Source organism: Thermobia domestica, chromosome 7 (assembly GCF_964235325.1).
Source record: "Thermobia domestica chromosome 7, izTheDome1.hap1.1, whole genome shotgun sequence".
Classification (NCBI taxonomy): Eukaryota; Metazoa; Arthropoda; class Insecta; order Zygentoma; family Lepismatidae; genus Thermobia; species Thermobia domestica.
This window is the reverse complement of record NC_137460.1, coordinates 21,847,312-21,859,918: the sequence shown is the minus strand read 5'-3', so window position 1 is coordinate 21,859,918 and position 12,607 is coordinate 21,847,312. Positions and strand designations below refer to the sequence as shown.

General features: G+C 35.4%; 1 protein-coding gene across 1 annotated transcript in view; it reads left to right on the top strand.

Annotated features, from left to right (window-relative positions):
• The first annotated feature begins 1,579 nt into the window (after positions 1-1,579).
• Positions 1,580-12,607, top strand: part of LOC145689894 ((3R)-3-hydroxyacyl-CoA dehydrogenase) — a 31,675-nt gene continuing 20,647 nt past the window's right edge. The window contains exons 1-3 of the mRNA XM_081764203.1: positions 1,580-1,812; positions 4,337-4,453; positions 11,721-11,911. Of these exons, the coding sequence (XP_081620329.1) occupies positions 1,767-1,812; positions 4,337-4,453; positions 11,721-11,911 (354 nt within the window). The 5' untranslated portion in view covers positions 1,580-1,766. The remainder of the gene's footprint in view (positions 1,813-4,336; positions 4,454-11,720; positions 11,912-12,607) is intronic.

The following is a 12,607-nucleotide window of genomic DNA, read 5'->3' as shown; positions in this document are numbered from 1 at the left end:
AAGTTTTGATGTTATTTAGGAGATACCATGGTGAAAGCGTTTTCTCACCAAAAGTGGCGAATATATCAATTTCAGTCTATGCAGTCCATCAGAAAGACCATCTCCTAAATCTTTTGGGTATCGCTGGACTAGTGCAGCTGCTTGTTCTTGGACCTGGTCAATTGTCATTTCATTGCAAGACCACAGTACACAAAAATTGTTACACAAAGAGCGCACTGATTGGAAGTGAACTCGACCAACATTTAGTAATTATCCTCGGCCGCCGGGCCCCCTCTGTAGCTCTGGGCCCCAGGGCTCTAGCCCCTCCTGCCCTCCCCTCTCGCCGGCCCTGATGTTGGGTAATTTTAGCATGCTTTAAAATAAGCATTATTCTTACATTAAAGTAATAATAATAATAATAATAATAATAATAATAATAATAATAATAATAATAATAATAATAATAATAATAATAATAATAATAATAATAATAATAATAATGTTCCTGGTAAGAAGTAAAGTTATTACAAAATTTAACTTGAAATAATTTCTTCGGTTCCAATTTAAAATCGAGACTTCAAACAAAACACTTAGGTAAATACAGTTTTTCACTTCTACCTACAGATTTACTTACAAGCAAGAAACTCCTGCAGTGAATAAAGGAATCTAAAGTAAGACACAGGTGCCAACATGGGGGATGAAGGGGGTTTAAAAAAACCTAAAGTGTCAACATAGGGCAATATGACACCTTTTAGCAAAGTCATAACTAGCAATGCGAATTTGGTTGAAAATTCTGCAGTTAATAAAGGAATCAAAAGCAGAACATACGTGATTTTTTTTTATATATATCAGTGGGGTTTTAAAATTCGTAGAGGAAGAAACACTTGAGGAACTTGAATACTCACTAACTTAGATCATCACAGCCATCAGAATAGATACAACTCTACTTGGACCCGTATTTACGGATTTCACGAACTTGGAACCAAGAAAATTTTGTGCCTTTTCCCCTGGACTCACTCCATTCCCCTTATTTGTTCGTAAATTCAGTAAAGGGCTAAACAATACGGTCGCAGCCTCTTACGTTGAGGCACCAATAACGGGTGTAGAGAACCAAATACAGAGATTCGTCTGTATAATACGCTGGTAATTAATAACTCCTGAGCTCCTTTTAGCCCCAGTAATGTATTGACAATCCAATCCTCTTCCGTTATCACTGATTACTAAAAATATACACTGGAATGCATAGAAATGAAACAAACCGTTTTGTCTCGGCGTTGCCTACTAAAGAGAATCTAAATATCATATTAGATCAAAGAAAAATCACTAAAGACTTCAATGTCGGGGGTTGATCATGAAGGTGGTGAAAGTCAGTTTGACCGTCATTGATAATGTGACTTCAGTCTTTTAGAACTTTATTTCAGAACTCTATCAAAAAAAAAAAAAAAAAAAAAAAATCATTGAAATCGGAGCCGGACACTTGGGTGATGCCTCTTGTCAGGCTTGTTTTTCCACATCACAAAGTTTCTAGTACTATCGTTAGATGTCACTAGCTCATGGAGACATTTTCAAGAGTCAGTATCGTAACGCTCTCACTGGAAGACTTGGAAACTAAAATGAAGACGATAGTTCGGCAAGGAAAAGTACGGGACCGACCGAAGTGCAAAGATAGTATTCTGTACAAACTTGAATGAATTGCAATATTTGCTTCAATTTATGTAAGAGTTGGGCTAGCAATTTCGTCTGATATATTTCTTATTACAGTACTGTGCTGACAAGTTGGGTATATAATGGCTTCGTCATGCTTACTGGGAGGGCGCAATGCATTAGTAACAGGTAAATAATTTTTACTTTGTACTGGATTGGGACGGGGACAATCAACATTCAATCATAATTTGATTTATCACATCCTAATGATTTACTTTTAAAATAACTTCTCTGTATATGTGTCGTAAAACTCGAGAGAAATTCGTCGTTCAAAATTCTTATATAATAGGGAGGAAGTGTTAAAAGCAAATTATGAATAAATAATTTTACAAAGCAACTGGCGCTCGCGGTTGGTACAAGGAAGGTTCTGGGTTCGAATCTCATGATCTGGCATTTTAACATATTTCTTTTCTCAGTTCCACCAAGCTAAATAAACTATTATAGACGTTCTTCCAAAGAATGGAAAGGATGCGTTACTGTTATAAACAAAACCGGATCAGAGAAAATTATCGGAATTAGAACAGTGGCGTATTCGAAGGGTCCGCTGAATTGGATTCTCAATGTGTGGAACTGTACACATTCTTGCAAGACTTTTGAATAATATACTTTCAAATTGAATATTCAGTAAGCCTGAAGACTTGAATTTTCGACTTCAGCCTCTCTTTTTTTCTTTAAATGATAATTATTACAAATTATACTTCTTATAGCTTATTGATTCATCAAATAGTTTAGAGTTTTCTTCAGTCCGAAAATGCAGTATATCTTACCAACTCTAAACAAACGCATTGAAAATCGTCTATCCTTTAAAAATATTGTTTATCTCCCGGGAAACTATCCTAAAAGGCGGATGAACCACAAGGTGGTCAACGGCATGGAGATGTGGAAAGGAAATGGCAATACTACCACATTATTTATTTCCAGGAGGAGGAAAAAATGAACAGAAATATTTTAGTTTTACGGCCCACGATTATGCCGGCTAGGCTAAAGGAGACTGTGATGAGAAATAAATGAAATGGTGGAATGAAGAAAGTGTGAGGAAGTGGGAGAACCCCGATGATACCCACGCACACGATGTTTGTCCACCACAAAGTTCACGTAGCGCTAGCTTGAATCGAACCAGGGACCCCACACACGTGGACGAAGGAACAGAATAAATAAAATGATGATTCTTCTTGAGGTAAAATAAGTCCCCCGTTCGAATCTCCAGATGAGAACTACTCCGAGAAGAATCATGAAAGAGGAATATAATAACTTTCATCGCATGGGAACCTAAAACGTACAAACTTTGCGACGTGCAGGTAAACTTGAAAATTTAAAAATGGAAATGTAAATTGAACATAATGGGCTTGAGTAAAGTGAGATTAGGTGGTGGGACCCAGGGGCATCATTTCAGCCTTCGCTTGAGGGGGGCAAGACCACCACCGACGTAAGACTTTAACGTTTTGTACTAGTATATTAGTAGACAATCGATTAAAGTATATGTATTCCCCAAACTCTTGGGAGGGCAATTGCCCCCTCCTGCCCTCCCTAAATGACGCCCCTGTTGGGACCATTTGGACTAGGTAGAAGAAACGCACGGGGCCAAATACTAATCGACTTCTGTAGGCAACATAATATGGTGGTGAAGAATACGTGGTTTAAGAAAAAAAAAACAAAGTTGTACATGTGGGAAATCCAGAGGATTAAGGAACGCTACCAAATCGATTGAAGAAAGGACTGGGGAAGGAAGGAAGCGGCCTGGGAACATTCTGTTGGGTACCATCGCGAAATTTGCCTGATGCGAGTGAGTAAACCTTATTCCGGATAATTGGGCTGAAAAAACCTTTTATACTTTTTTTCCAGTGGCGTATTTACGATTTTGTTTCGGGGGGGGGGGGGGGGACTTGCCTGGAAATGTCTAAATTCTGCAAGATATTTCATTTACTTTACTATAGTAAGTAAGATTTCGAGGGGGATTAAGCCCGGAAGCCCCCCTAAATACGTCACTGCTTTTTTCAACGGTTGAATAAAATCAATTATCACGTATCCAGAAATTATTTTCAAATAAAATCTATCGTAGAACCGAAAATAAGTATATCTTAATATTTTGGCAAAGTTTGATAGATTGGAAGCAGTGGCGGATCCACGGGAAGGGGGGGGGGGCGATCGGAGCAATCCTCCCCCAGAAGAGGAAAGTTTTTTTTTTTAATTTTATATATAAATATAACCCATCCCAGAGTTTGGAGCTCTTAAAAGTAGCTCTATGTAGTAATATTACCATCCACCGCCCACCCCCATAAGTCCGTCCTGGATCCGTTCCAGATTGAAGTGTATTAACATCTTTCTTAACATGTGTTTCATTTCTTTGTTCAAATATATACGTTTTGGGGCGTTTACACTTAGTCGATTTGCGTTCGATTCAGTTGAATTGACGTCACTTTCAACTTAATCGACCGTGTAAACGAGACTTCAACTTAATCGCTTGTTGATCGAAGGCAACTAGTCGACTGGCAACTGAACTGAAAGACGTTCTATTTTCTGTGGTTGAAATAATTGAACACATCCATCGATATGATTCGGCCTAGTTGATTCGATTTAGTGGCAAATGCAGCGAGTCGATTTAGTCGTGCGACTAAATCGACCAAGTGTAAACGCCCCATTTATCTATTTCTAGGAGCTGCTAGTGGAATTGGTCGCGCTGTCTGCCAAGTACTAGCACGAGAAGGAGCTCGAATCATAGCGACAGATAAGAATGTAGAGGGCGCTCAAAAAACTGCAAGCAGTTTGCAAGGTAATATATGTTAAATCAAATATTGTTAATAAAAGAGACACTGTATCATAAATATACAGTATTAGTTGGAGAAAATGGTGCACATTAATATTTGTGGGAGTTCGTTAGGGTTCCTTATTATTATTATTATTATTATTATTATTATTATTATTATTATTATTATTATTATTATTATTATTATTATTATTATTATTATTATTATTATTATTTTAATGATAACTAACTCAAATGCCCGTTCTTCGCACGGGGAGAATAGGTTTATGGGAAATATTTGAATCCCCTTCTTCCTTGTAATATTTAGGTGCAGTTTTACTATACGGATCCACAGATTCTAAAATGTACTGAAAAATTAGGGGAAGTCTTTAATTTGCCCATTTTGTGTCGAGAACAAAACCCAACGAAACCCTGCGGGGCTTCTAACGCTTTCCTACTCCTACTGCTACTCTTACCCCTACTCCTACTATTACTACAACTTGTACTATGGATCCGTATAGTAAACTTGCACGAATATTTATTTCAATGAAGGTGGCATGATAAAAATCCAGATAATACTCTACTTTCGGCAAAATATTGAATCACTCTACTCCCACAGAATACGCGTTTAAACAAATTGATATGCTTTAAACACCTAGCTTGAAATGGGTACAATCTTCCAAAAGTCATTTCAAATGGGGTCAGATGTTTCTCCGGCCCCGAGAAACTATGAATTCGATACAAATCGCATTCATTTTTAACATTTTATTTTTCACTTTCCTCTCCTGCCGATGGGTATGAACTTGGAATTAAACAGGGTTGAGAGCGACACTATTCATTTCAGCGACCTCGAAAACTGTGGATTCCTAATTAATATCAGTCGTTTTGCATTATTTTTACATGTCACTCCTTTCAACTATATTATAGGGTGTTAAAGTACTATACCGACAAACTGTAAGAGGTGATTCCGTACATCAAAATAAGAGAAAAAGTTCACGTGGACCTATGGCGAAAAGTGCATAGTTTCAAAGCTAGGGGCTGTTCAAAATCACGAAAAAGTCAAATTTCAAGAGGTCCTATTTCGAATTCGAGAAACTGTGGAATGCAATCCTTATCAGCGTAAAGGAAGTCACGCATACGGAATCCAAAAATGTATATTTCACTAATGTTCAATAGGTGTACAGAGTATTCCCTGCTGGATGAAATTTCAGGACATGCCATCAACCGAAATTTCAGATATTCTCTGACTTTATGATTGGTCCAAAGTAGACAAACGATGAACCTTAATAGCAGTGAACACGGAATCGTTTGGCGCAATGTCGGAAGTGTTAAGGATCGTCAGCAGCATGGTTTCTCGTACTCGGGAAAACGCATGCTGCGATGCTTTCTTTCACGCTTATAAGTGAAGAAAACGTGAAATATAACATGACGAAATACATATCATCACACGTTATTCCGAACACAAAAGAACGTGGAGCTGCCGGTTCCTAACACTTCCGACTTCCCTCTGAAGCATTGGATGTCCATTGTTGTCAAGGCTTACCTCCAGCCTACTTTGCACCCTCCTTGAAATCAGGGTATATCTGAAAATTCCATTGAGAATATATCGGAGAATCACACCCTGTAGGGAATACCCTGTACACCTATTGAAAATTGATGAAATATGCAGTTTGGATTGTGTATGCGTGGCTTCCTTTACGCTGATGAGGACCACCATCCACAGTTTCTGGAGTTTGAAAAAGGGCCTGTTGAAATTTAGCTTTGTCGCGATTTTGGACAGCTCTAGCTCTGAAACTATGCACTTTTCGCCATATGTGCACATGAACTTCTTCTCTTATTTTGACGTGAGGAATCACCTCTTACAGTTTGTCGGTATAGTTCATTAACACCCTGTGTATATATATGCGTACAATGCCTTTGGCGTTTCCCTGTTAATTCTCAGTCCAGCTGACATGCCCGTTCATGCCTAATTTTGGGATTAAATGTTCTCAGTTGTAACCCAATAGCAAGACAAAATCAAACTATGAATTCAACACTAATTTCAGTCATTTGAGACATTTTTCACCCCTTCTCACCCCATGCTGATGGGGGATGAACTTGAACTTTAACGCAATCAAGAGTGTAATTACTGATCTCAGCAACATCAAGAATTCTAGATTGGACACTAATATCGGTCGTTTTCGATTATTTTTATATGTCAACCCTTCCCATCACTCTAGGGGTGCTAATGGGGGTTAAACTTGAATTTAAACGGCATCTGGGTTGTCACTGTTCATCTCAGCGACCCCGAAAATTATGAACTCTACATAAATATCGGTCGTTTTCGATCATTTCATATGTTCCCCCTTCCACTCTCCCGAGGAAGTCAAATCTAATGGAGACTAAACTTGAACTTAGAGATCATTGGAACTACCTCCAACCAACTTAGAGACCTGGAAAACTATGGATACGACACTAATATCGATCATTTAAAATTATTTTTACGTGTTACAGTTTCATCCCATCCCCTTTGCAGGGTACTAATCGGTTACTTGAACTTAAATGGCATCTGAAATATCACTCTTTATGTAAGCGTCCGCGAAAACTATTGATTCGACACGAATATCGATCGTTTCCGATCATTTTTATATGTCTTTATCCTCCTCCTCCCGTTTCTCTGAGAGTGCTAGGCGGGTCTTACCCCAAATGCGAGCTGATCTTGGACTTAAAGGGCACCAAAAGTGTCATCAATCAATCAATATATATATATATATATATATAAAACTCGACCAGAAACCAAAAGACATTGAATTAGCAGTTGTATTCGTACAGGTTTGTAAGCTATTCACTGTTTAGCACAGCCATCTTGCAACATTACATGAAACTTCACTCAAAATTTCATTGAGCGTCCATGGTACTTTCCAAGATCATTCGAGAATTAAAAGCACGATTTTGTTTAATTTTACTGGAATGATGTTGGGACAGCATCACAGAAAAAATATTATTTTTAAGTATTCTGCCTTTTGGGAGGTCCTGGGACTTCTTCTTCTTCTTCTTCTTCTTCTTCTTCTTATTATTATTATTATTATTATTATTATTATTATTATTATTATTATTATTAATTAATTAATTTATTTATTTATTTATTTATTTTTTCTTAATTTTCAGTTTGAACCTAGAAATGTTTCTTCCATATATCTGATATTTTCAGCGTCTTCATTTAACTCCCAATATTTTCTTCTAGTTTTCAAATCATCGATCAGTTGTGTTCTTCTACTTCCTATTCCTCTCTTTCCTTCCATATTTCCTTCTATGGCGGTATAAACAAGACAATTTCTTAGTAAGGACATTTTTCTTCTTGGACACATCCAATCCAATTGGCTTTTCTACGAAGTTTAGTGGCTAGAAGCGTCCTCTTCTCTCCTATCCGTTTTAAAACGTTTTCGTTTGTCACTCTTTCTGTCCATTTTATCTTATCCGTCTTCCTCCAACATCACATTTCGAAGCTCTATAAATATTTCTTCTCTAACTTCCGTAATATCCAAGTCTCTGAACCAAAAAGTCCAATGCTCCATATATAGCACTTGACCAACTTCTTCCTAAGTCCAATATTAAGGCTGATAGTTAAGAGTGACCTTTTCTTGTTGAATGATTCTTTGGTTATGGTAATTCTCGACCTGATCTCGACGAGAAAAAATATAATGCTGAAAAATAACCAATCATAAAAATACCATATGGTCTCTTTAGTTTTCTTCCCTTTCTGTTAATTATTTTTCATTCTTGCCATCATGCAGGTGACCGGGTTCGATTCCCGAAAAGAAAAAATTGGTTTGGAATCCGCATTAAGTTGTAGGTCCATGTCCCATTCAGCCCTTTCTTTAGCAATGAAAGAGACGTCGAACTCTTAAGCAAAAGAGAGAAGAATTAGCATTCTCTTCTGTATTTGATAACGTCATAGATGTCCGAAAACTGTCTGTCATTATTGTTATATATATTTTCTGTTCTTGATTCTCTAATCACACTTTCATTTCACGTAAACCAATGTAGAAAGCTTCCGTATGTTTAACATGCCTTATTCCAGCTTCCACTCGCGGTAAGGATACAGAATTTTCAATGTTGACCCAGCATCGTAGGGCGATTAAGGAACGATTTAAATTAGTGGTAGCGAACTCCACCAGAAAACTAGAATATTGTATTGTATTTATTTCGTCCTTGTTTCATACATTTAGCACTGTATTACAATGCATCTGAAGTAGACACGTCATTGATATATAAATACAAAAGCAAAAGAAATAATAGTGAAAATTACACACACTAGGTTAATAATTATGTCTCACATCTACAACTTGTTACACATTACATTTTACATGTTATCATTATTAAAAATAAAGTTAGAATAAGCAATTATTACTTGCAGTGTATTTAGAAATCCTCAAATAAATACTTAATGCTAAAAGCAAGTAATGACACTGATTTACTGTACATCATGTAACATTTTTATTCACTTTGCAGTACATGTATTCCTCTACCGAGTAAAAGCAGTGTTGTAATAAATATTTCTGGAGTTCTTTTTTAAATTTAGCAACAGAGTCCTGAGTCTATATCTTTGGGAAGTTTATTGTAAAGCATGATACCCGCGTATTTACACCCTTTTTCATATAATACTGTTCTGTGTTCTACAATAGAAAAGTTTTGTTTGTTTCTTGTATCATGATCATGTTGTTGTTCGCGTAAGGATACCTTGTAAGTGTCTCTTTACAGATATCAATAGATTTAAAATATACAAACATGGCACTGGAAGTATTCGAAGTTTTTTAAATATTGGTTTGCAATGATCTTTTGGTTTAGCGGTCGCCATCATTCTTACTATTCGTTTCTGTATTGTAAATATTACTTTGGCCTTGTGTGTATTTCCCCAAAATATAATACCATATGTTAGATTCAACTGGAATAATCCAAAGTAAATTATTTTTAAAGTAGACTCTCTTCAAACATTTTTAAGTACTTTAATTGCGAAATACATTTGATTTAATTTTTTTTACTAAGCTTTAGTTATTTGCACATCCCAGGAGAGATTTTTATCTATCCAAATTCCTAAGAACTTAGTTGAGTTTACAAAGTCTATTTCGTTATTTTCAATTACAATGTTCACAGGATGTATGTTTGTTGCGCATGTGATGAAAATTGCATTAAAAGCCAATATGATGACAACTCATCTCCTTAGTTGAATGTGTACGATTCGGTCAATTATACGCCTTCAGAAAGGTAGTGTCATAGAGTTAAAGCAATCAAGTGGTACTAGGGTTGTAATGAACAGTATTCATTCACTTTTTATTATTATTATTATTATTATTATTATTATTATTATTATTATTATTATTATTATTATTATTATTATTATTATTATTATTATTATTATTATTATTATTAATTTTAAATTCAGCATCAAGTAGATCATATAAAAGTATAATATGGGATTTGTCATGAAAGGCATATATATGAATAAGAGTTGAGTTGATTTTGAGTTTAACGTCCTGTTTAGCAGCGAGGCTATATGAGACGTGGACCTACTGATTAACGTGGAATCCGAACCAGATGAGCTCCCACCAGGTACATATGAATAAGAAAAAAAAATAGTTTAGAAAAATACAGTTGACATTATCATGAACAATATTACCATCAAAAAATGATAAAGCTATTTTTTGTAAGAAAACCGGCTGTATTTTCTAAATATTGCCTCTCAATATGCGCCCATTAGAATCCGTTTATGGGGTACAAACATTTTACAAGGAGAACTTTGCATACAGCTTTCTTAAAATTTACTTGGGTTTATAAATAGACTTTAAATTATGTAGTCATTCATTTTGCAGCTCCAGTCTAACATCAGGGTCCACACTCTAAAAGTCAGGGAAATGCTTATGCTTCAAAAAATGCTAAGAGTAAGTGAAATTGCTATATTTCATAAAAGAGTCAGGAAAAATGCAATCAGATTTCACGAAAGTATTCAGAATGTTCCTGTTACTCAAGTGATGTTAACAAGCATTGTAGGTACTCACAGAAGATACGAAAAACACCTCAAAGAATCAATGTAGGTTTAAAAAGATAATGATAAAAAGGCTGTAAAAGACAACATCTTCAGAAATAAAGGACCTTAAGAAGCGCCAAACTGTGTTGAAACTTAAAACTTTGAGAGAACAAATTGGATACATAAATAAATAAATAAATAAGAAGATAGATGCTATAGAAAATCAGATAGGTTTATTCGTTGTAGATAAAGCGATAAGGATTTTTTTTTAACCTATACCAATATACGTTCCTCAAACTCCTTAACACTATAACATAGGGTACAGCAATTAACCAATCATACACTTTATTTTTAAATTAAGTAATCGGTAAATTTTGCGTGTGTATTGGTAATGAATTTTATATCTTGTATTATATAGCTATTCTTGATTCTTGATAGCCTGCTATACGATATCAACTTGTTTAGCAGATCCTGTATTATATGGGTGAATATCGTGTCTACGCTGCATACCTGAAATATTTTGAAACAAATGTCAAACATACTAAAACCTTACACATTCTAAAACCTTATCTATACAAATTGACAACAGCCATAATTTTCAACTTACGGAACAAAGGTTTACAGTGTTCTTTAGATGATGCATCACTGATTATTCTAATATTTTTTAGTAGTAGTAGTAGTAGTAGTAGTAGTAGTAGTAGTAGTAGTAAAGAAGAAGTAGAAGAAGTAGAAGAAGAAGTTCATTCATTTAGTTAGTGTTACCCGAAATAATATTCCATATTCTATGGTTCTTTGAAAAAAGCATAATATGCTGATCTTATGTAGTTGTTCGGGACTATATCCCTTTAAGTTTCATATTAAACGTATTAATCTCGAAAGTTTTATACATCCGTATTCTACATGTGCTTTTCATGTTACTTATCCAGAATGATATCAAGAAATTTTACATTCTTCGACGCTACCGGACACTCGTTCAATGAAAATATTTGTCTAGTAGTTTTATTTTCATTAAGAGGAAATCCGTGTGCCTTGAACCATTCCTTGGCTTCTATAAAAATTTCCTCATTCAATATCATTAGTTCTGTAAGATTATTGCTGGTGTTTAACAAGGTTGTGTTATCAGCATAAAGAAAGGATTTACTTGAGATATTCAGTGGTAAGTCATTTATCATTAATATAAACACTAGCATCCAGTGAGATTATTCAATTTTCCAAAACTATCTGTCTTACTAATATTTTCATTAAAGAATTACCTTGACATGTTTATTATGATTTTACCTTTTGTTTAAGGCACTGGTCATCTGTCATTAGGACTCGACGTCTGCGATCCAGCAAGTATCCAGTGTGTGCTCAAACAAGCAACAGAAGCGTTCTCAGCGCCACCTACAATAATTGTCAATTCCGCTGGAATAACGGATGATAATTTCATATTGAACATTACGCACGAAGCATTTCAGAGGGTTATCGATATCAATTTGAAGGTGAAATGTTTCTTTCGTAATATATTTAGATTGTTATTTATCTGTTTACGTTTACTAGTCTGGGTGGACTTCGTGTCGTACGATAGATTACTAAATTGTAAACATTCTGGTTCTTAATTTGAAATTATTTAAATCAATATTTGGATTCCAATTATATAATTTTATATACAAAAAACGTTAATACTTTAGTAAAAGGAAATACAGTCTCACAATTAGAAAATCATTTTAAACTAACTGTTGAAACATTAACAATATGAACATCGAGTGACAACTTAGGAGATAAATGTAGCTTAAGCTTATGTTTTGAAGCACCAGCTCTTCGGAACCCCACGGTGTAACCTTTGTTAAACGCTGGTGTTTAGTGTTTACCCAACACGCACTAGCGGACTGCACTACTACTGATTATCTAGGTCTGTAGTTATGTACTATTGGGTTGTACGCTGCGTTATTACGAAACTAACGTAGCAGCAAAGTCTAGTCTACTATCCAGAGGAATAGTCATAAGTAAATATACGGGCTGTACTATATGAAAGAAAATAAATACGCGTGATATCTACTAAAAGGTTTTTACACAGTACTGTGGAACAGTGTAGATACGCCCGGTAAAAACTGCGCCTTTTGTATAGCTACTACCTGGACAATTATTTACGACTTCCACATTCTAAAATGATTTGCTTGCCATACGGAGCTTGAGCG